The 26,261-nt window shown below is 40.3% G+C and overlaps 1 protein-coding gene across 4 annotated transcripts in view; it reads right to left on the minus strand.

The window, feature by feature from the left end:
• LOC126920300 (matrix metalloproteinase-2) overlaps positions 1–26,261 on the minus strand; it is a 98,653-nt gene that overhangs the window by 57,906 nt on the left and 14,486 nt on the right. For 3 of the 4 annotated variants that reach the window (XM_050730429.1, XM_050730431.1, XM_050730428.1), the window contains 2 exons: positions 10,994–11,095; positions 7,764–7,933 (listed from right to left, as the gene is read on the minus strand). In XM_050730429.1, coding sequence (XP_050586386.1) covers positions 7,764–7,933; positions 10,994–11,095 — 272 coding nt within the window. Of the gene's footprint in view, positions 1–7,763; positions 7,934–8,127; positions 8,161–10,993; positions 11,096–26,261 lie in introns of those variants that run through there. The other variant, XM_050730432.1, reaches the window with a different exon arrangement.

Raw genomic sequence — 26,261 nt, forward strand, 5'->3', positions numbered from 1 at the left:
GGAAATTCCGAATTACATGTCCTCCCCGAGCTGTAAACCTAATGACTCCGAGGTCGGGTAAAAAACCGCGAGAAAGGACCAGCCGAAACCCAACGGCTGGTAGGAAGAATCGGCAACGTAAGAGGACGGTTCGTCATCAGACATCGTGCCGTACGGGTGAAATACTTCATTCCCAACAAGATCTTACCACCGCCGTGCATAACATCGCATTTTACGTTTATACAACAAGTACAAATACAGTGCTAGATTACTCCAACATTCGATCTATTAAGCCTCCTCCAGCTTGAGCGTTAATTCATTCGAGGTACGCGATATCGACCGATCGGTTTGACCCGACCGGTTGCTCTTTGGTCGATAATTCGCAACGAATATATCACGCGAGAATAAGCGAAAATAAAGCGAGGATAAACGAAATATATCGTAAAAGCCGAAAGTTAAAATTTAGAATGTTTCAGGATGCGAATGAAGAGCGGGAAGAAAAATTAAAATGCGTTGCCGATGTTTTCTTTTTGTTCTTTTTAATTTTTTTTTTTTTTCTTCTTTTTTCATCTACACCTGTCATCTATTCTATTTGGTCGTGGAAGAATGCGTACTCGAAGGCTCGTCCTCGATACCGCGTGAAACGCTAATTAAAATTTAACTCGTGAAAACGAAGAGCCGTGCTCGAAACCATCTAGCCAATGAGTTTCATGTTTTCCGTCGCTACTCGAGCACCGTTGAAAACCGTGTGACAAACGTGATATTGGTTTTTCGGAAAATGTCAAGTATAATTTACTTCTCAATCAAACCGTAAATACGCGGCAACCGCGTGGATCCGACAATCGCTTTGAAAGTATCTACGATATTTACACCGATATCGGTATAGCCCCGGGGCGTGAAAAAGCTCTCCCCTCGATACAAAAGGATACGATCGTCGAAAGGAATCGAAAGAATTACAACGTTTAACTCGTAAAAATCTTACGGATAACGTTACATCGGAAATTGGAAAAGGTTCGAGTTCTTCGACGCAAAGAGGAAGCGTAGTCGGACGATATCGACGCTTACGTAGAACACGATACAAATTAAGAACGTTAAGCTTGATATTTTTACGATTTTTCATATCGGCGACTATGTCCAGGAACACAAATTTCCTGGCGGTATTTCACGCCTGCGAGTTCGGAAAAAATGATATTCGGGCGAGTGATCATAAAAAAAGGGGAGGGGGGATTATCGTCACATATGTGCGATTATAAAATGGAAAAGCAATAAAACGGTGATCCAAATTCATCTTCGATAGTGGTTATCTTGGACGATGATACTCGTGTGTGTTATTTTATAACGAAAGTAGAACCCTTCGTGGCGCGGACCACGAGTGGAAATCATTTTCTAGACGCGAGAAGGGGAGTGCTCTTACGGAAATCGTTTCCTCGGTCGGTAAATCGATAACGGGGCTCTGGGCATTAAGAATCTTCTGCCGTTTCAACCGGCAGCCTTTTGCGGTGGTCGTTTCCCATCTCTGCGAGAATACCGAGTCTACGGCTGTTTATTTAATCGAGAGATAATTATTACGCCGTTGAGTTCAAGAGTGACGTATTTTTCCCCTGTAAAACGAACCACGAATTGATAAAATAACGTTCTTGGAACACAGATCATAATTAGAGCAGTTAATGTATTGATTTTACGGTTAAACTAAGACGAGCAAAATACACCGAACAACGCTATTACGAATGTTCTTCCGGCGATCGAGTCTTTGTCGCTTTGAAACTTTAACGAAACTCCAATGAAATTTCAACTAGATTTTAAGAGCGAAAGCTACTTCGGAAAATATCATTGCTATTGTTATAAATGATCGATATAACTGATCGATACGCGTTACGAAAATAGTTTTCGTATGTACACGTTTCGCTCGTATAAATTCGAATGTAGAAATATTTTTTTCAGCCAGTGTATACGTACAGATGGTTACCACGAGAAAATAAAATAAACAGCAGCATCGGTCTTATCGGCCGCAAACATCAGCTAACCAGTTTCACTAGACTGACGGTGATCAAAACGCGATCATGGTACATGTTAGGTAACGTGCAACGAACGTAGTGGCATTGATACGGCTCTCTCGGCAGAGGCTACGAAACAGCGACGAAAATGGACACGATCCTAATTTCTCCCTCTAGTTCCTCGACGAATTGTCCCTCTCTTGGTCGTTCGTATCTCCGTTTCTCTCGGTCGATTCGTCTCTCTGTCTCTTTTATTCCAAGCTCGGCACAATAATTCTATTGTTTCTGACAATTAAGCGACAGGAGACGAGCGGAGTCGAGGAGTCGGGGTAGGGGGTTGGGACACCCCCGAGGACCCGGTGCGAAGTGATCTGGTGTCCAGGACACGGAATCACCTCTCTCGACCGGGATACGTGATTGGCCGCTATTGTACCACCGGTGATCTCCATGATTCTCAACAAAGGAATCGTCGTCGGTCTACTAGCTGTCACGGTGCCTTATTGTCTTTCGATTTGTTTGCGTTATCCGTCACGAGGATACACTGCGGCTACTTCAAACTTCGTAAACGCCTACATTTTTTTTTCCTTTTTTTTTTTTTTTTTTTTTTTTTGTTAATTTACGTTTACTTTACTCTATGACTCTTATCTTTTCATCGGGAAAATCGGACGTAACATATCGTTGGGAAATGTAAATGTTTCGCGATGGAAAAAACGTCTCGTCGTCCGAGGCGGAAAATTATTTTAATGGAAACATCGGTCTACGGTTTGTCGGGTTGGAATATCGATCAATTACGAATCCATTGTTGTACTCGAGGGAAGTAAACACCCTGGTGATATCATTCGAACTATGGCAATTGGATAAATACATAGTAACGCGATATACTATATAATATCTATAGCACTTTTAGCCGAGTTCTCGGTGAACAACACGATAACGTTGCACCGCGCAATAACGTTCGTCCTGTTTCGATAAAGCATCAAAGTACAAAGGATTAAGGAGTATCGAAATTCCGGCGAAAAGCAGAATCGATAGCGTGTCTGTTCTACGATAGACAATGCGAGAAACGAAGGCGAGATGCGAGACAAGATATCCTATCGATTTTCCTTTTGGTCCCAGGAGGGTTGACCTTTCTCAGACCTAAGGATTATTTTTCTAACGAGTCACCCAGTGGAAAGAAGCTTGTCCGAGTCTTTCGCGGTTCTAGAGATATTACGGAGATCAATGTTAGAGTATTTTATCATCCGAGTATCGAGGAAATATTCCATACAGGGAACAAAGTCATCGACGTTTCTCGATACCGTCTCGAGAAGGAAAACGAGCTGCGAAAATAATGCTCGAGACGAACGAGGCGTGAACCACGAAAGCCTCTTACAAACAACCAAAAAATACTTCCCGGAACAGATCCACCATTTACTCAAATCATATCAAAGCAACAGAACCTTTGTAGAAAAAATAAAGGATGTATATTCTGAAGCAAAAGACATCAAGACAGGGATTTCGCGAGGAAGCGTCTCAGGACCAATATTATACACGCTATACACGGCCGACGTATCAACTACCAATAGCAAAATACTGACATTCGCGGACGACACGGCTGTACTAGTCAAACACGCTAATCCAGAAACAGCAGTCACGTTACTACAAGAGCACGTCACAAAAATAGAGAAACGGCTACAAGATAAACAAATAAAAGCAAATCCCAGTGAAGGCAACCATATTATATTTACACTAAGAAAACGGAAACCATCAAATGTCCAATTGAATGGCACGCATAACATATAACACGAACAAGGCAAGTTAAATACCTAGGATGAATTTTAAACATTTTCTCCAAGACATTATTCACTTTCGCTTGGTAAGTCAAAAGGAGAATCGACGTTTTTGGAATCTCGCGGTCGCGCGGAACTTCCGATACCCATCGACTTTATCCTAAAGTTACCTGTTTCGAGAGTTGTGATTTAAAGTGTAAAAGTTTCCGGTATCTTGTTTCCGGTTAATCTCCCTCGTTTCGCCTTCCTTATTTTTCCAAACGATCGGTTCTTTCGTATTAATTATAAGGATTACTATTAGTTTCATACCATTAATTTATGGACGATTTTAAGCAAGTTAAATTACAAATATTCTTCGATACTTGGTATCTTTTTATAAATGCGAGAAACAATAAATAATAATATGTGACAAGATTGGAAAATATTCGACGTCGATACGACAAAGAACTGAACGAACGGAAGTGAAATCACGTACGTGTAAAAATGTATCGACGCGCGTCCTTTCATTTACGTCGACCGTCTGCTAAAAGCGAGGCGAGAAAAATGAAAATTTAACTGACAAGACCGTGTTAGCCGTATTAAAGTACCGAATTGATTAATCGAGTCTCATCCTGATGGCGTCCAGATACAATTATTTTGAAATTATTTCCGAATATTGCGTTAATATTTAATGTATCCATTAAACTAACGAGGCAATCGTCGATCGCAGTAATGGCAAAGAAATTCGATCAGAAATCCTCGTTTCTTTGATCGTAACATCGTCGTGTCATCGAAATCGAGAGAATCATTAAATTAACCCATAAGCATAATAATTACAGTTCGGAGAAAACTTGTTTCTTAGAACGAAAATGCTCGTTCTATAAAACAGTTTTCCATTTTTTTTTTTTTTTTTTTTTATTTATTACTCGGTATTCGATAATTTTCCGATATATAAAATCGACGACACGGGTCGAAATCGATCCAACCAACTATGTAGCAGAGAAAAACAAACAGATACTGATCTAAATTAGTAGGAAAGATTATCTCGCCGAGTTAATATTCAAGATCGCGTTTTAGCGTCACGGCGTCGCGTCGCACCGCGTCGGCTAAGCGTACACAAAAAAAAAAGAAAGAAAAAAAAGAAGATAAGAGACGAAGGTTCGCGAATGGGGTAAGAGGGTCGGTACAAGGTTCTCTCGCGTCTCCTGAAACGAACCACCTCTCCTAGCAACGTCTGAACGATGCTCCAACTTTTTTCGTACCCTTTCCCTACCCTTCGAAATTAGTAACAACTCGTTTTACGGTGAAAACCTCATTGCCCTGGTTTTTCAAGCCAATTTATCGCCTCGCGTCGTTTTCCTTTTCTTCGATAAGATACCACCCTATCTTCGTGTTTCATGAAACGAATCTATGGATTGCACCATGTACGCGTTAGTTGGATGCAAAAGTTCCACCGCGTCCGATGCAAATGTATCGTCTATTCGTGGCATTCTTTCCTAAAATCGACATTGTTTTCTAAATTAACGAACAAAAATTCGCGATAGTTTTGCGTATACACGTACACGTATAATACTTTATCATACATACGTCAAGGATATATTTAAAAATGCGATTCAAGATGACAGAGCAAGTAAAATACTCCTAGACGAGTAAGCAATACACGTATTTAATTATCGAAGATACAGCGTCGCTCGTAGCAAAGACGCGAAGAATTTTGAAGATCCTTTTCAAATAATTCGAACAACTCTGCGAAGGTACTTACGTTAGACGTACGCTCTCTTCTATTTGACCAACTATCGATATGTTGTTTCGCAGAATCGATCAACGAGTCTACGATCGTTTCACTGCGTCGTTCCATCGACGACCGTTGATCGCCTCTCTTCTTCTCGATGGCAAGGGGACCTTAAATTCTCGACGACTATCGTCGTGCTCGACATCCCGACGAAATTACCGCGAGATTTTCGTACGATGCACCATGCGACTGGGTTTGGTCGTTAAAACGAGCAATTAAGGCGAACGATGCCTCACCCCTTACTCTCGCTAATTAGAATCCTTAAATACTAACGAACCTTGTATTATCTGTATCTTATCTCGATTACTAAACCGGACACGCGCTCAAATTTATTTGCCGCTCATACGATGCGACGCAACGCCTTCCAAACAACTATCGTTTATATTTTATAAAACGCTCTCTAACCAATTTTATCGCACTTGTCACGAGAAATTTATATCACGGCGCGCCGCGGCCATTTCTTCTATTCGTTGCAGTTGCTCGCCTGACCCGTTTAGTATTGCGCAGGAATATATCTTCAGAGGGCGCCACCTAACGACACACGCATAATCGGTATCGTAGAAATCGCTACCGACTATTACCAACTACGAGTAATCCACCTAATACCACCGCCACGTATTCAATGGTAAATTATCTGGGTGTTACCTGTTATAATTACAATCCGATCGTAGCTTATAACGTTCAAACATTTTCTTAAATTTAGAACAGGCAAATAAGCTTTTCGCTTTGGCGTAAAAATAAATATCCTGCAAATTTTGATAAAGTTGCAAATAGAGACGAGCAATTTCCGCAACCTTGACGTTCTTTTTTTTCTTCTTCTTTGCCTTTTATCGATTTTTCTCCTTTTTACGATTCAACCTTTGCGTTCTCGTAAATGTATGTACCTAGCCCTGACTTCTTCCTTTGTTCAGACAACAGAATGGTAACGAGTCCAGGATAATTAAATTAACAGTGGCAGACTTGTCCCCCTTCAATTAATTTTTTTACTCTCTCTCTCTCTCTCTCTCTCTCTCTCTCTCTCTTTTGTCATTCGATCGGATAACACGACTCGTTCGTATAGTTGCGCGCTTTCATGCGATGCGTTCAATTGTCACGATGGAAAATAATTCGATTTGAAATCGTTTGTTCCTCGGTTAACACGCCTGGCAATATTTTTTTTGCATTTTATAAAACGTCGTTTAACGCGAGTCGATAACTCTAGCCTTTGCATTAATGTCTTTTAATCGTCGTAAACGAGCAATCGTACGTTCCTCTCCGGAAATTCGATTTTTAATCGGCGAATCGATGCGATCGAAGGAAATATATCTGGAAAACAAACTTTAGAACAAAAATTCGCTCTCAACTACTGCTACTAAATATTTCTCCGATCGTTTACGTGGTTTTTCGAAACCACGTTCGACCTAACCGAAGAGAGTCCTTAAAATCCTTTTGTTCGACTACGCGTCTGTGTTTGGTTCGAGTGCACGACCAATACTCACCCAAGCCTACGTTGATTTACATCGAAGTAGAAGGTAAAAGCAGCGACTAGAGATAGAAAGGTTGGAGAAAAGCAGACCTGGCAATTGCGTGGCTGGTGTTACGAATCAATGTGATTTTTACGGCTGGTCGTTCTCATGGTTGCAACTGTATTATTCCCTATTCCCTGCTCTTTGTGAAACACACAGAGGGGAACAAATTCGCCGTTGGCCGGAGACCAACAATGTCAATGGCATTTCCGTGCAGTTAGCGATGCGTTCGCAGAAAATTTTATTCGCAGAGAATCTCGAGGATCGCGTAACACGGACGGCAATTAGCGAGCCAAACGTCCTGCTTTTCAACGAATAATTGCCACGTGTGCACGGAATCGTTATCTTAGAATGGTTTTTGCTGACAAATCTACTTTTCACTTGCGGCGACTGACGCTTAAAGATCCAGTTACGTGAACTCTACGTTCGAAAACTACAAATTACATATTTTTTTTTCTCCTCCAGTGACGAGAGAGAGATACCTGATCGGTATAATAATTGGAATGATAAGGCGATGGTAATACCAGTATCGGTGTGTTCGTTATCCCGACGATGAAAATATCGAAGTGAGTATTTGCAATATGGATAAGCAACCTCTAACGACCTCCCTGTATACGCGTATGTGTAAAGTGGACGAAATGAACGAGTATGTAGCGAAATTTGTCTTTACGTTCTTACGTAATTTACGCAACAACTTGTCGAGTAAACAGCTAATACGTTAAACGAAATATCGGTCATCGCTTACCTCCAAGTGAGATTCCGATGCAGCCACTGTTGTCCATGGATCGTATATCGTTTATGCCTGACCCTAGTATACCTAGGATCCACTTTATCCGGAAGTCCGCACCGCGGAAGTTTCATTAATTTCATCGTAGCTTCGTCGATATCACCGGTTACAGGAATGCCACTGAATCTCTGATGGGAAAAGTAATATACAATAACAACATTATTTTTACTTTCTATGTGTAACATGCCAAGATCTATAATTGTACAAAGGATTCACCACGGTATATAACAAATATCAAACAGGTAAATTCTAGTATTTAAATAATAGTACAATAATAAAACTAACGTAAACAACGTTTAAGAAAGGTAGATCAACGACGTACGTATCGCGTGATATTCATACGAGTCGAAAAGTAACGTCGATTCTTGAGCCTGCCAAAATAGAAATAATTTCGATAAGAATATCACCGATCATGCGGCTATTCTTCTACAGAGCGATAGAGAAAGAACGTTAACGCTATAGCGTAAATCGTTTCACTCGCGTATCTACGAAATCGCCGTTACAATCGCTTCCCACCAACTCGATAAAATAAGAATACGTGCACGGTTTCTTTCGCGTTAGATTTTTGTCTCGTTTCATTTCGCTTCGTATCGTATAGTCGCAAACTTCAAGGGAAGTGCGTTCTACGTGTGCGTTTAAAATAATTTCCAACACGTTCCAACTATTTCCTAGATGTTTTATACCTTACGTTTAATCGATAACGTTTAAGATAGAGTAAATTACAAGTTAAGGTTCTACACAGGTATCGTTTGCATGCGCATCTAATTCGAATTATTCGCAAGATCCTAATTATTCGTTTACTATTAGAATATGCGTTATCGTTTAGCAATGATATTACTCACCGAAGTTATAAATCGTTGAAACTCGTTACATATTTTCTATTCTGAATTCTTCGGTATTTCAAAGCAGCAGTGCAAAAGTAAAATTCTTTATCAACAATTTATTTCAAATAATTACAACCAAGGGAGGTTTCTAAAATACAAATTTTAATTCCATCGATTATGAAGCGAAAAATGTATCAACGAAATATTTGTATAGAAGTTGGTAGAAATCGGAAGAAAGTTTAGCGTTTCTACGTATACATAAACTGTGTAGAAAAATGAATGCAGAGCAAGGGTTTATTCTCTAGAAAAATTTGTACGATATCGTGATTTACATCGAATATAATAGCGCGCACGATGCTAAGAGCGACGAAAAGCTACCAGGATGTATCAAGTCCGTGAAAAAGTTCTTTTTCCGTAGTTCAACAGGATGAGATAACTCGACTGTTTCTTCTGGCTTGCAGTTCTTCGCTTCGTGAAACGACGCTTCGACGTTCGAAACACAACCATCTACGCCGCGTTCCTTTCTATGGCGCAAAAATTCTTTTAATTTCGTAATCCTAATCTTCATAATCGCGTAAATAATTTCTCTAGAAGATTATTCAACTCGATTTTACGTTCTATAATAGAACACGCGTGTTTTCTAAACGACCCTGATCCATCATCTATCGAATTAATATCAAGCATCGTTGGCAGATTAAAGATCTGGATGTTTCATCGACTTTTGTTCTTCCAAAGAAACGTAATCGAGCGTTCGAGCTACGTTTTCGTCTACCGCTTCCGGTTGGCTGATTTTGTCGAAATTTGCAATTTTCGGAATTTATAATTTGAACGATCAAATCCACCGTTCCGCCGTATCTCGTTAACGAGCGTCTTTTTCTACAGTTCTATTACGTCCAAACAAAAGAGGCAGTGGACATTATCGAAAACTGTAGCTCGCTATCTGCATGGCAGAGAATACCGTTTTCATCGAACGTTTGCGCGCGTTTACTTTGAACGAGCTCGATTTTTATGTAAATCCTCGCCAAGCGAACAACGCGTCGTTTTCCTCAATTGTGCATTTACGTTCGTTTTCCCCCGTTTTTTTACCTGTTTTCTTTTTAACTTCTTTTTCCCGCATCCGCTAAAGATACGTTGTTCCGGCGGATCGATCTTTCAACGATCTAATCTTATATTCAACGCGGCTTCAACTTTTCTAGCGAAATAAAAATTTCAAAGCATTCGCGTCTTCCCGATTACTTCTAATTAGAGGACCAGGTCTTAGTGTCAGCGAATATGTTTATTTTACTAACCTACTAAGTACGTACGCGTTATAGTAGGTATAGCAGTAGCAGTATAGCATAGTAGGTTGCTTTAGATCTAACCTTTGACGGCAATTACCAATTAAAATTGAATTTAACAATAATTATTACAACCTACAGCAAGTATACGTATAAGGGAGAGTCGTACAGTACCGGCCAATTATTTAATTAGTAGATTTTTCGGCCTAAATTGTTAATAATGCTAAGGAAGGACATTTAGATGTTGGAATATACAGTTTTATCCACTTCACATATCCACGTTTTTATCTTAATATGTAACACAAGTAAAATAATTAATATTTTCTTGATCTGTGCATTCGTCGTCCCTGAGTCACTTTATTTTCGAGGAATACCTTCAAAGCAGCATTCATATTCTCTTTTCTTTCTTGTTTCTCGTCTTTCTTTTTTCTAAGGGGGAAGATAAAGGAAGGATTAGACGAAGATCTCGTTTAATCTCAATTGCCAACGGATCGAGCCCGCAGATAAAAAAGATTTGGTCTGCACTGGTTGATAGTCGAACGGTCGCGTACTGGACGATAAACACGTGGAAACGTTTTAAGTTATCGCGTACACGATATACGAAGAAAATTGTAAGACCGGGGCTATACACTTACACTTGACGGATTAAATGTAGTATATGCAATAGAAAAAGTTCGTTTACTTACCTGAGAAATAAAATGTCAACTCTAGAAAATAGCTTTCAACGCTCGGAATATCAACGTATACGCTTAACGCGTGGAAACAGCGAAAACAATGGAAGAAACGCTACGGTTTCGAAATACGTTACACAGAATCGTTACATTCATTTGTTTATTCGAACAAATAAGTGTGAACTAATTTTGGTCGATACTGCACGAGTCTCCCCAATGTTAAAAAGGGATAATAACAAGAGGAAAGAAAGCTGATAGCAAAGGATGGAAAGAAATAAAAGCCCTACAATGTTTGTTTTTTAACGTAATACGATTATATTTCGCTTGCCATAGTCGGAGAAACATATTTCGTATTCGATAGACGTACGAATAACAACATTCCGAGGTTCGAAACACCCTCAAAATATTTCACTCACCTGTAAATTTTTAATGGCGTCCGTGAGCTGATCGTCCGTCCTAAGGTTTCCGGTCTCTAGATTCGTCTGGGGTAGGTATCCAAATTTCATGAGATAATTTTGCTGGAACAGAAAAGAGCAAAAGGGATGTCAACGCGAGCGTCGAATATAAATGAAGAAATAATCGGAATACAATACCAGTGAAGTAGTGAGAACTACACTGGCGCGAGCAGCGGTTCTCAATCTGCGCGCAATCTTATTATACAAATCGCTGGAACTCGTCAACGAGATCGTACACGTAGCCGAAAGAAAATAAATCGCTTTTTTCCCTAGATACAATCGTATCTTTTATAAAATGTTACGATACGAGATCCAACGGACCTAATTAATTTTCCTTGTAGGATTTGTATAACTCGATTTTATCTTTCGTATAAATTTTATCTTATTTTCTTTGTCTCGCGTTTCGTGATAATTCGCCGTGTAATAGTCGCTATTAAATTTCATCTAGCGTCTTAATACAAAGATTCAACATTCGAGCAGAGATTCTTAATCCTACGCGTAAGAATCTTAGCAGGAGACGGAATTACGAGATGGAATATAACCAGAAACAGTAGCTGCATAGTACAACGATGGCGAATGTATGTATATACAGGGTGTTCGAAAATGATTTGTCACTCGAACATCGTAGCGATATTCTACGTCTCCGGATCGAAGGTCCGCAGAAAAATAGCTGCAGAACTTTTTCGCGTTGTATGGTATTCGACTCAAAAAACTTTCAATTCTTCCAATAGGAAACGAGATTTGCGATATCGATACAAAATTTTAAGAAATACAGTTCTTACAGATTATAGAACAGCGCTCCTCAAAATATTTTTCACTTTCAGTCACTGGTCTGGAGAGATCAGATTGTTTATGACCAAATGTTTCGCTAATGACCGATTAATATAAACAGTCATTTAACGATAGAAATTACGTTCGTAATTTGAGTTTAGGAAGTTTGGAAAATCTGTGGGAAAGCTAAAGGGCGCCGGTAGGTGTCTTTGCATAGTGCTTTAAATTGTACGGCTCTCGCTGCAGAAGAGACGTACGTGCGCGGTTCACAGTTTGGACTACTTTGGAACTTAGGTCACTAATCCCTGAATCCTACGGTAACTTGTCTAAGGAAGTCGCAGTTTGATTCTTTCTTGTCAATTTATGCGTAAGATATTTGCTGTTGATAAATAGGATCTCGAATTCTCCATATTTTACAAATGTACAGGGAGTTTCAGCTAAGACCGATTGCGAGAAATGTCTAAAATAATCCAGATGATTTCGATGGAAAAATATCGTCGAAGAAAACAATTCTTTCGGCTACCGTAACATATGGAAATTTATAACAAATTGTAACCTGACCGAAGAAGATAAATCTGTATAAAAATTATACTAAAATATTCAAGATTTTAATCGGATTAAAATTGCGAATCTTTTTTGTATCCAAACGTTGTATTCTTTCTTCGCGTTTTATCGATTCTCACGGAATGAAATAGAATTGAAACGCGTGCCGCCAACTTCCTTATACGTCCCCCTCTTCGTCAGGACGAAAGAGACATTTTTCTGGCAACGTACAAGCACGAGGAGAAAGATACGACTCGCGGGAGGAAGAAAAGGCAAGCGTGACTTTAGCATGATTGCGTTACATTTTTCATTGAAAGGCGATCTAATAAACATACCTAAAGAGAACTGCCCTGTTTTATCCGGATAAACATATTTCAGTATTTAACTTCGATAAAGAAAGAAAGAAAGAGGTGAATTATGGAGAGAATAAAAAATCGATTATATTTTTGAAGAACAACGCACAATATGCGCTTTAATCGCCAAGCACTTTGTTAAATGAAAGAGTCGCTGTTTCTCGGTCTAATTATTGGGTTGGCAACTAAGTGATTGCGGATTTTGTCGTTATTACGAATAATAAATAATAGTTAACATTAGGCGGTACTGACAAAATCCTCAGTCACTTGGTTGCCAACCCAATATATATATAATATCTGGATATTTGATATTTAATTGGAATCTAATCGTCGATGTCCGTTGCATCGGTCATAAGTAATTTCCAGATGCAGTCGGTGATACGACTAGACTCCTGAGACTCTGGGCATCCCGGTCACCTTGATAAGTTCGAGGTTAGGTAAGACGGGTGATGCGATGCGAGCCAACAGAGTGCGGCGCCGCGTCGTACTGTATCGTGTGACGTGTCGTGCCTTTACAATTTACAACGTGTCTACGTCTATCGGTATTAAAGTAGCAGATGATACGGGATTTCCCGCAGTCCAGATGAGCTATAGCTTTAAATAACGTCGGTAATGTGGTCGCGTGGAAGAATCTTCCATCGCCGTTAAATTTTAAGGCGTCATAGTAATTCTACCATTCGCAGCTGTAACGACGATAAAGGATAAATATTATTGCAAATCCTTTTATCCATAATTCCGTAATTGAATTACACGCACAAGAGGAGAAACAAATAATTTTAAAAAAATTTGTACGTTTTCAACGTGATATACACGTAACTGAACTCCTTAGTCTGTAAGTACACGAGCATCGACTAAATAAAACGATATCTCCGGCATTGTTCCCTGAACCTTTCATTTTACTCTGGGAACCGGTTGAACGCGGCTACGTCAGTAGTTGCAGTACCATTTAAGGAGGATAATATATCGTGGAATGTCATCCGGTAGAGATATTTTTGGGTCGATGCTAGCGTTCCTAGCTAGTTTTTTCTTTGCTCGATTTATGTCAAGGAACCTATAAAACGTATCCGATACGTTCTATTTAAATCAACATTTGGAAACGGCAACAATTAGAAAACACTCGTTGATTCCATACTTGATGATCACGATAGTTTCTACGAATTAAGAATAGGCCTACTCGACTTTGATTTTATTTTATTTCAAATTAACGTCGTTAATATCATCTTAAATTAATTAAATTAATTGCCACCACGTTTGGATAACTTTGACGGTAGCATCGGAAAACTGTCGGTAGCATCTCGATCAACGTTGCCTGGAATTAAATTTAACTTCGACCGATTTTATCCGGCGAGATGGTCTTCTTTGCGAAGAAAAGAAGACACGAACAAAGTCTTGGTCTTAACTTAGTAGCTCTGACCGCATCGACGCACAAAAATTGAGATTATTAAAACAGCGACGAAGCAGCTTGCTCTCGGTGCACTCGTAACAAAGGTTTCCCGCTCAGTCGGGTTGTCAAAGAAACTGGACAAAGAAGAGGAAATCTCGGCGGAGCAGATCTAAAGAAGAAACGGTTTTGAATGCAGTGACATTGGAAGCCGATCCTTTCTTCGTCGTAATCACTATCTTTCCCGATGGAAAATCAAACGTCTCGCGGCTAGCTGACACGTTGTGTCACGTTGTTAAAGCACGTAGGTGGCATGGTATCGCGAATGCCAACGGTAGATGAAAGAGCTCGTTTCTTCTTCGCGAATCTTTCGCTTTAAACAGACTTGGACTGTTCGCTGAAACAGCCACTGCCCAGTCATCTGACCTTTTCTTTCTAATTAATTTCGAGCTAGATTTTTATATCGAAAGTCGTAATTTATAGTTCGTCTTCAACAAATTCGATCGTCGAACCAAGCGCACCGTGGAATTACTCGAGAAGACAAAGAACAGCGGCGCTTAAAAGCAATAGATCTATTCGCGTTTGTCTTCTTTTGGTCGCCAGAGCTTTCGACAAAAGTCCTTAATGTCCTTTGTCGCGGCGAGCCGTATCACGAAGTAAAGCAGTTCGGAAAAAGACAAAGAGGGAAGGAGAGAGAGAGAGGGAGAGCGGATCAAAAGGGAGGGTTGAAAAAACCAGCACGGTCATCTGGTTCGAGTCGTGTAGACGTTTATCGCTTGCAAATCCTGTTAACGTCAACAACGACAATCTCTTTTGTAAACACGCTACGGTATTCATCTATTCTGTCGCGATACCAATTACACGGAACCACGCAACGCTATCATCTTCGACAGCCGTGACCGAGTTTCTTCCTTGTAGCTCTTTTGCTTTTACCTCTTACCTCTGCAGCCAACCAACGCGTCGTCCAACAAAAAGCCACGACTTTACTCTCTCGACTATCAACACCTATACACCTGTTCATCCACGGATAAGCCTCTCTCATACAAGTTCCAAAATACCAAAAGAACTGGTTGTCCGTAAAACTGAAAATGCTCCTGGTCCAACCGATGGTCTTTCGCCGCTAGATATTCAAGCGATTCGACTAAGCGAGCGAGCGAGGTTTCGGAAAAAATGAGAGAATAACGAGGGTGAAATGGCATCCGCCGATAGAAACTTAAAAAGAAACAAGACTCTAGACTCGTACCTGCGATACCGCAAACAATTATATGGTAGCAAGGAAAAAGAAACGCTAGGACAAGATATTTTAGGTAGAACTACGATCGAACGCGTTCTTCGTCGGTGTATCAGGAGGCTGTTTGTCGAATTAAAGTCTCTTAACGACGGTCACTTCGATCGACTGGACACTTGACCTCGTTGACCGGGTTTCCGGTTCGCTTACGCGTCCTTGCTGACCGTTCCATCGCTCTCCTTTGTCGGAAGATAAGACACGAAGAGAAGAACGAAGTTTTTTTCGATAATTCTACCGACCTTTCCAGCTTCTTACAAGCTACTCTGCTCTTTTCTGCTGCTTGTTTCGAACTGTTTATTTCTTACGTTGTCTTTAAGCTTGCACAGTATGCGAGGAAGCAGAAAGGAGAAAGCTAAAAATAAAGTTCGCAAAGCAGGCAACGAGAATTATGAGGAAAAGTTGGAAAGAGGAAGAGAAGTGCGAATAGTAAATGTTTGAAGGGAAGAAGGACAGGAAGAGGAAACAGAGACGAGTTATAAAGGAAGATCGATACACCTAAGAAAATGCGGACACAGCTAGGAAAGAGTGGAACAACCGAGCCAACGACAGAGAACAACACCAGGAGTAACAATTTCTTTGGCAATAAAAGAAGAAGAGATGGAAAGACAACGACGCTGGGAGAAGATACAGAGTGCGAGATACGACTACAAATACAAAGACGTAAGCACATGCAACCTGGTGACTTTATCTATAGAGAAGTGGTACAGAAAAAGATCAAAGTATCTTAGTCAGGGTCAAATGCGATAGTTTAGAATAAGCTTTGGTTGAAACAGCAAAAGAAGAAGTGTACGTTGCCTGAGAAAGAGGAAGACTCGTTGATAAAATCGAAGAATAGCCGCGCAAACCGGGACTGTACGGTTGAAAAATTCTACAGAAGAAAGAGCGTGGCATTTGCAATTAAAAATTTTGGGACAACGGATATTGAGAATTTTCCTCCTCTGTTCTTTATTATCATGTAAAGTCTCGTTAATTGCCAGGGTTATTAGCGACTACTGTTTCTGTCGCAACAATGCGTATGCGTATCTTCGCTTTTGTTACAGGCTCTAGTACTCTGAGGCTACGAACAAGATATTGTTACCGAGACAAGCGTTGTGATACTCGCCTACAAGATTCTTATACTCCAAAGCGACAGGGGTTTTTCTTATTGGCATTAACGATAAGATGTTACTCTAAAGTCTCGATACATACGTGTAGAGTGAGAAACTATAAGTTCGTGAACACGAGGGGTCTATTAGCAAAATCACGCTGAAACAAACGCAATGCGACTGTGAATAAATCGGGTTGCAGAGAAGATTGGCCAAAAATCAGCTGAAAATCGAGCCGTTGGCCCTTTACTCGGGCTAGTTAAGTTATGAAATTCCAGATATAGATGTTAATATTTACGGTGATAAACAAGCATACACGAGAAACTAATAAAAATGAAAAATCTTCTAGCCACGAGATCGCATTTACGTTGCAAAGGCGAGTATCCGACTTTCGCAGAGGTAATTAAACTGGACGAAACTCGGTTTAATTGAAGAGCAGGCGACAGCTAACTGGAAGACACTGCAGCCGTCCATTGTGTTCGGTCTACGGTTCTCTAAAGCTTTCGCGCGAGTACATTGTGTCTCTTTGCCTTGCTAGCTCTTCACCCCTAGCCATTTGCTTTAAGGTACTGGCTAACTGGTCTTCTATTCCCGTTAACGGCCATTAGCTGCTAGCCTTCGGATAAACTTGGCTAAACCCACCTTGATGTACATATGTACCACGGTTAAATGGCAATTAATCGTCAGACCTGAGACCGCACAGTGGTCATTCAAATACCTCGTCAAAAACAAACTATGTAAATGCTTGCGTATAAAGGTGCGGTATTTTACTCGAAAGTAAAAGTATCGCGAGTTGCTTCCGAGAGAATTTCTCGCAAGTGGACACTGCGTTGAGAATGACTAGGCGATCTAAATAGGCTACGCGAATGTTAGACCGACGACGCTGTATGGCGTTGTAGAGATGCACCCACACAACGCTAAATGTGCCACACTTTCGTATATGAGCGTATTTCTACAACGCAGGCCATGCAACACATTGTCGAGTAGGTCCAACGTTCGTGTAGCCCCGGCCTAATAGCGACTCGAGCAGTCGCTGTAAACGTACCATTGCTCCACTTGCGAGAAATACTCTCGAGAGCAACTCGCGATAATTTTACTCAAAAGTGAACGCGCACCTCAAGTATCGCCTGTATCGGCTTTTCAATTTTCCTACAATCTGTGTATCGGGAGAATTCTTGGTCAGGGAAAGAAACAAAAGAAAGGGAAAAAAGGAAGCTGTCCGATTTGCCAAATCGGTTTTACGTATTCGGATCTCGCATCCGAGGCTCTGCCGAAAACGAGTTAAGAGAGTAGCCAAGAAAAGGGACAACGTGCGTGAACACAGCCAAACTGAATTCTCCTTTCCTTACAGTCGTGTTATTCTCTCACATCCGATGTTATTCCGAACACGTTTCCTCTTCCGCTGACCGTTCGACAGAACCCTAAACGTCTTGCGTAACCGGAAGCTGCCCAATGGAATCGACGGCGGATATCGACAACCATGACTGCAATGTAAATTCCTCGAATCGATTCGATAAATAATTTGGCGATATCGATTGCTGTTCTTCCGTTAATTATCCTACGTGTAAAAGAATAATCTTTTATTCGTATTCAACCAGATGTTATTTTTGATGTTGTCGGTAATCGAAAAGAGCAAAAGATCAGTGAAAAACGAACGAAAATAATAGAACCACGGCTTAGGTACGTAGAGTTGTATATAAAATACCGTAGTTAAACGTTTTGTATCTGAAGTGATAATAGCGGAAGGCAGTAACCTAGTTATTATAAATATCATTATAAATAGAAACCAGTGTCCATTCATGATCTAACAGCGCGCGTTCAAGCCACAAACACGTTGTATGTGTTTGCTAACTTTCGACGATGTTCGATTTCAGCTTACAACTGGTAATTACAAAACGAATGTAGTTTTTCTAATTGTTACACGTTCTTAAGGAACTTATATTTTACAACTTGCTGAGAAGCGCAGCGGCCAAATTTCTTTCGTTTCTTACTTAGAAAGGTACTTCGGTAACACGAAAATCCTGATTTCTTTGAAACTATTCGCGTTCGTAGGGATCTCCGGAGAATTATCAGACAATTATCTTTGCCCCTTTTTGGTTCTTCAGAATGAAAACACTCCTTGAATGAAGATAAGTGTTGCTCTATTTTCTCCGCAGATCTTTAAAACTATGGCAGATATAAAAAAAAATAGTTAGAATAAAAATCGAATGGCTTTGCAAGGCGATGATATTAAAATAATAAAAATTTGTTGTTTAAACAAAAAGTCCACCGCCGTTATTGCGAAAAAGTGTCGATCTTCTGTCACGTCGAAATATACGTAGAGTAACTGCGGATGAATATGTTAAACCAGTCGGATAATGTGAACAAAGTGCTACAAGCCACTGTATATGATACGAAATCCCGAAATATTATTGTATTTGTGAGTACACGTTAAACGCTATATCAAAGCAAGAAATTTGCAAGGTCTGTGCACCGGATACTTTACGCTTGATTGTCAGATATCATTGTTATTTTATGTCGTACGATAAAAATATACAACGCATCGTTCAAAGTGCAACGATGGGCGTGCAAGATGCACGTATCGGTTAAAATTATTTAAACATCACTTTATCCGACGAGTTTCAAATATTCAACATATTCATCTGCATCCATGCTATCGTAATTTTCAACCTAACAGGAAATTCGACATTTTTCGCAATAACCATAGCGGATTTTTTATTTAAACAACAAATTTTTATTGCTTTAATAGCATCGTCTTATCAAGCGTAAACAGACCATACAATTTTTATTCTAACCATTTGTTATCCTAACCCCAATCAACTACAGTTTTAAAGATGCAGAGGGAAATAGAGTAGCACCTATCTCCATTCAACCGGTGTTCCTACCCTGAAGAATCGAAAATAAGCAAGAAAAGAATTGCATGATACTTCTTTCGAGATCACCTACAAGCCTGAGCAGCTTCAAAGAAATCAGAATTTTCGGGTTACCGAAGTTCCCTTGTTAGTTACCAGAGAAGAGATAGCTCTGGCGCAGACACGAACATCATTTTTGTAGATATATCGCGCTACTTTCGAGATAGACGATATAGATTTTGGTTCTATCAATTCGTCCCGAGGTGTACGCGTGCTTACGTATGTATAATTCTATTTTATCCGTTATTAATCCACTATTGAAAGCATTTCGTGACGAATTCATTCGATAGCTAAAAGTTTAACTTCCTGAAAGCTATCAGCCAACCACCAAACTACACGTCTCGTATTGCAACGAGAAACGTGACTAAAACAGGCGACTAATTAGCGATCCGTAGACCGGTGTGCACCAGCTCGGTCGGCACACATCATACATACACACACATCAACCATACACGTAGTTGCTACTCTTCGCAAAACGGCTATCGTACCGCAGCTTGATTTCGTAGACGACGATATGAAAAGGGCGTTCAAGAATTATGTCACGGTTTCCGATGATTTCGTGCGTGATTCGACGCTTTTGAATCGGACGACGCTTTCTTCTATTAAAAAAAGATATCGCAAAAACGAGCCCGATCTTGAATATCAAAGTCAAAGTTTCTTCTCATCGAATCGCGCGGTACTCGTTACGAGGAACAAAAAGGTAAATGATCCTAACGTTGCATCGGTTCTTACATTGACATTATTCACGATATGTCTATGTTTCATTAAAGCTAGCTGTCAAAATATCACGTTATTTTTAAAAAGAAAAAGGGAAAGAAAAGTTTGCATCCTCGTTTCGACATTGGCATATTTGCTATACCGTAATACTCTACGTTTCCTCTGTTTCACCGGTCAGTTTTACGTATAAGCGACTTTGTACGTACTGTGTAAATCACTTTGACTATTAGAGCAAGAATTATCAATCGTAGTCGTTCAAGGCTACCAAAAAATAATCTAGTCACTGTTTGATTCATCGCTGCGCGGATGGTTTCTGAGCGATCTCTTTGTTCTTCCGCGATTATGGCGAGAACAAAGTATCCGTATATCCATACGAAGGTAACAATAGAAAGATCTGCGAATGGGAATCGAACAAAGTACGTAGAAAGAAACTGCGCGCGACAAAAGTACACAGGCCTGTACGATGGTTAGAAAGAGAGTTAGAAACGATGGAAGGGAATAGCCGAAATTAAATTGTATCTAATGAAACGCAATCACGAATAAATTCGTTCGAAACAAAAGGTCGCGTCGATATTTTCGAATGTTGGAAATTGATCGTGGACGAACGATCGTATCGCGAACCGAATTCTCGTGCAGTCTAGTTGTACAGTTGCATCGTAACGAAACCACGATGCAAGATTTATCGGCGAACATTCATTTCGGCCACTTGCACCGCGTTCGGTAATATCCGGTTGGAACGTTTCCGGAATGAAATGAGAAATTTCCGCCTCGGCTCGACGGAAAATGATTATCGATTAGTATCCACTGGTTAAAATACTGACTATTCGTTCGTCTATCCATCCGTCCGTTCGTTTTTTCGTTCGTGCAACTTTGCAGCGAGAAACGATAAATAATAACGAAGAGAAGAAAAAAGAAAGATACGACGGGTTTTTTAATCGGGACAAACCGAAAAAGGAAGGAAGAACGATCGGTTTTGACATTTGTTCGAAAGAATTTGTGATTTCACATAGCGATGAAAGCTTTGTGGCAGACGGTCACGACAATGGACCATTTTCCAGCGTTTATTTCCGGACACGATCGTTTATTTGTTTAAATTTTACATTCGACGCAGTGGTAGACGAGATGCTTAAAAATACGAATCGCGGTAGCCCATTCGACGACGTCTATTGTATTTTCGTTCGTTCGTTTTTAATTGTCGAGGTTGACCGATAAAAGGACGAGTGGATGAATTTGTAATAGAAAAATATATCGAAATAAAAGTATAGGTGTAAGTATATAATGTATGCTGATCCAGATCCTCGCTCTTATAGCGTTACGATACAATAGAAGAAGCGACAGGGAACACGTTCATGTATTTATAGGAAAGGAGATTACCAAAAAGTTAATCTTGTGACTCCAGCTGAAGGCAACAAGAAACAGCAATAGAAATCTACTTATAGCTCTTTGCTTTCTAGACCTTGTAATTCAAAACAAAATTTATTTCGAATTCTTTTCTTTCGCTAAATTCTGTTCTCTTCGTAACAGCGGTCTCCAGGTCACGGGCATACAACAGAAAAGGTGTAGAGTTTTTCTTGAAGTAATTACTTCGACATTAATTATTTTGAGTCATAATTATTTCGAGCCCCGTCAATTTCCGGGCTTATCAGCGACTGGATTTAGTAGAATGAGCTTTTCTGACTGAACGCGAGCTACGATGACGGACCTCTATAGTTTTGGGTGTATTCCGAAGCACCAGATACGCTACAAATAAATCGAGTCGCAGAGGTGTCGACCGAAAATCGATCGGAATTCGAACCCGCGAACCTTCGCGCACGAAATCGCATCTATCGAGTTAAACCACTATTCCTCTCGGTTTGCTTACTTGTATTTGCAAGATATTACGCGAAATAAATTAATCGGTGAACGACCGAGCGCCGAAATTTCAGGAAGGTCTATAAGAATTCGATGGTTGTATCGTCAAATCCAAGGGGAAAGAAACTAAGCGAAACGCAAGAGATTGGAGAAAAGATAAGGGAACTCGGGGAACTGGAAGGACGAAACTTGTTCCGGGAGTAAATCCTTAGAAACGGCGAGGATGCGCCGACTACGGCCACGACCACGACCACACCCTGCCATTCGATACGCATACACGCGCTCCACTCGTAAACCAGTCTAATTTTCCTAGTTCGCTCACCACGCATGTTTATTTTCTCCCCTTTTCCTCTTTCCGTTTCCCTGTTTTTCGTTTATTCCAATAACGTAAGAAATATTCAACCACCATCTTCTCGCGCTTAAACAGTACGCGATACGTATAACATGGCGAGTAGAACAGAAGTAGCGGGCCTGGTCATTATTTTAAATAAAGTAATTTGTAAAGCGATTGTTTCGACGATACCTCGTGTTAGTCGGAGTTTATGGTATACAGGGTGTACGCTGTGAATGTCGCCACTATTTTTCAGATTTCCGATAATCCGATAAAAGAATGTTTCTGTAAAAACGAAACGGAAATGAAAAGCAATCGGAGGACGACATGCAAAGTTGCGTGTATAGAATCAGACGTTGCGTTCAGACGGTCGAAAATCAATCTGTCTGCCACGAAAAGTAATTCCTCGAATGAGTCACGCACGTTGGCTACATACAGCGACCCCTAAAAATATTCGTACACCATGGTATGACTAATTTTATGGTTCGATATTTCATGGTATGACTATCAATATTAGTAAAAGCGTGTAACTTAATTGTTAAAAATTCACATACATCGCGTAATTTGAATTGAAAAATTGCCGAAGAAAATGGTGTCGTATATCCAGCTGATAAAAACATTCGAACGCGTCTTACATTTTTCTGTTCTCTATCTCTTTCTCGTAATCCTATGTTCCAAGAAGGCAGAGAAGGCGTGCGTTTATGAATAGCATTTAGAGATGCGTTAGACGTCCATGGCTTCCCGCTACTCCTCAGTAGCAAATGTGACTTCGTCCAAAATGAGTCGCAAAGGAAAAATACGACGGTCGATACGCGGCAACTTGTAATCTTCCACCGGGGAAAGGGAGAAACCTATCGTGAAATTGGTGCCGCGCTTCGCGTAATCCCAAGTACTGTTGCGGATATCGTTCGACGATTTCATTCCGAAAATTGCGCTGAATTCTCGCAAGAATCTATCGCGCAAGCTGAAGAGCCAAGTCTTTCAAGTACGAGAGAGAAAAACAGAATTATTCGAAAAATGACAGAAAATCTGCAAATAAGTGTTTTAAAAATAGTTGGTTATTAGAAAAAAGCTGGAGAAACGTCTCGGTCGAAACAGTTCGGAAAACGATCAGGCAAACTGGTTACAACGGAAGAGTAGCTAGAAAACAGTCGTTTATCGATAAGACGAACAGGAAGAAACGAATTTGCAAAGAAGCTTATTTCTAAGGATGAGTCACGGTGGAAAGACGTAATATTTTCAAATTCAATCTCTACAATTCCGACGAAAGGACCCTGGTGTAGCGAAAACAGAATAAAGAATCCATTTCAAGAATACAAGATGTACGATGAAACAAGGGGGAGTCAACGTAATGGTCTGAGGCTGAATTTCCTTGTATGAAGTTGGAAATTTGATGTTCGTTGACAACATTACGGATAGAAATCTTTACTTAAACGTATTTAAAAGCAATTTAGTTAAACATTTATTTAGGAAATGAGGATTAATAGCAGTCTTAAGTTTCGTCAGGACAACGACCTCGAGCATAAGGCACGCATTATGCTACGGTGTTTATTATATATAATGCTCCAAAATTCTTCATCTCCGTCACAATCGTCGGACTTTAATCCGGAATCGAGAATTCACGAGATGAATTACACAGGAAAATTCAGGAAACTCCAAATTGAATGGGCGTGTATATCCGTAGAAAATCTTTAAAACATTTTAAACGATACGTCAAACAGGTTCTAAAACGTGTTCTAAAACGAACTGTAAAAATTTCCTCGCGCAGTCATTTTATAACACTAAATTATGTTAATAAATAATAAAAATAAAGGGTATCCGAATATCTTTGCGAGCCAAAAAATACGCCGTTATTTCTTTTGATAATTTTTATTACATATTCTATATGAATTTTTCAAATAAATTATATGTTCTCCTTAATATTAATACGACTTATTATTAAACAAATAATTGGGACGACTGCTTTATAAACAACCGATATATCGAGTCATAAAGTCATACTGTACTGTCTGGATATTTTTGGGTGTCACTCTACATACAACCCATCGAGTACAAACGCGTCGACATTCTATTCCAGCGAACGCGAACTTTTGATATCAATTTCAATGTCGACTATTTGTTTCTCGATGGGTGGACAAATATCGGTGACTTCCAAATAATTGAAACGCGTAATTTCGTAGAAAACCGTGACAACGCGTAGGACCTGGATGTGACATACTCTTCTTCGGTTTGCGATGTTCAACGAAAGTCTATAAAAAAAATTGTAGAATCTCTAGATAGTTCTATCGCTTTGACCGACTTGGCCTAAATTCGGTTTCAGCCAACTTTACGCAAACAGCGCACATCTCTAATGGTGGCGACCGCAGTTGGCGAGCTGCGATTCTGCAAACTGCGAACAATCGCGAGCGACGGATCTATTCGAGGGATAACTCGTACGAGGTGGTACGCGTTTGCTGTTTACGCGACCAGCATGTTCGGGTACCTACTTACTATCCTCGGACGCGCGTCGTTGTATCTCAACGGACTAGTGGAATCGATGTAAACTTTTCTCTGGAAGTAGCCATCGCGAACAGATTAATCGTTCGCGACAAGGTAGCTAGCTCTCCGCGCGGTTTCGAGAACATAATCACCAGCCACGTATCCAGGCAACGCGACATTTATGGCTTAAGGTAAACCCCACGATCTTCCAACGTATACAGCTTTCCAAGATCTGTATCACATCGCTGGAACATCTAGTACTCGAGTGGTCTGATAGGTCGTCGAAGAAAAGGATCGCCTTCGAGCAAGAGGAAAATTAACATTTAACAGAGATTCTCTGGTATAGCTACGTACGTAATTTCGTTATCTCCTCTTACTCTTTACAATTATACGCAATGTATAACATTTATACCGTCGACGAAACAAATTAACAATGTGCACGTAAAACACATATGTACATTCTACACTCGTGCGTATATGAAATACAAAAGAATTATCGCTATCATTTCCATGGGCGTTTTCATTTTATCTTTTGGAAAGCATCGTTAGAGTTCATTTTTGCGGATGACGTGTCGCTGTTCTAGGGAGCCGGCGCGACGCGACGATGCGTATCTTCGTGTACTTTTTATTCCTCTTAGTTAAAACGATTGCAGAGCGTATTGAAAACTTCTAAAATCGCAGAAGTAACAGGGAAAATAATGGCGAATGATAAAGCGTATAAAAAGTTGGAAGAATGACAGGGGTTAAACGAGCCACACGTGACTCATGGAAGCTCCGGCAGAAAGCCGATTGAGCGAGTTGTTCGTCCCGATACGTCCAGGAGTTGTGTAGACCGCGCTAGTCGTCAACTCCGACGGAGGAATCTAATTTTACAACGACCTATATTTAGCTGAAATTTATTCCAGCAACGGCGTGCACCGGGTCACCGGACTTCTATTTTACCAATGCGATATCTCCACCGTCGGCCTAACTCGAGGGCGAGCACGCTTTTCTTATTTTTCTTAACTATGTACGTGCTACTTTTATTTTTGCTATACGCTTCGATACGGGTAGTCGTTGCGCACACCATAAAAGTAGAGTCTCTAGGAATTTTACTTAACCGTACGCATGGAAAACTCAGAGTCGTGATTTTCATAAATTCGATAATTTGTCAAATCGTTTATCAAGGATAAGTTACGGAATCGCGTTTCGGACATTGTAACGTACCCAGGAAGCTGGATAATCCCAATATGTAACAACGTAGGCGCCTATAATACGTAATCGTAGGCTCGTTGTTCCCAGTCGTCGGACAATAGAATCAAGCGTCGCGACTTCCTGGGTTAAACGCATTCTTGCACAGACGATTACCGTTGTCAATAAGACCTAGACCTTTTAATTTACCGTTAAGTCGAACTGGGTGACTAATCGTTAGAGTATATCGAGTCACCGGCCTCTGAAAGTCAAGTGTCTTGTCATCGTTCTCGCGATCAAATTGACGTATGAATTCGTTCGCTTAATCGCTGCTCCGACTAATTTTCAA

Source organism: Bombus affinis, chromosome 9 (assembly GCF_024516045.1).
Source record: "Bombus affinis isolate iyBomAffi1 chromosome 9, iyBomAffi1.2, whole genome shotgun sequence".
Classification (NCBI taxonomy): Eukaryota; Metazoa; Arthropoda; class Insecta; order Hymenoptera; family Apidae; genus Bombus; species Bombus affinis.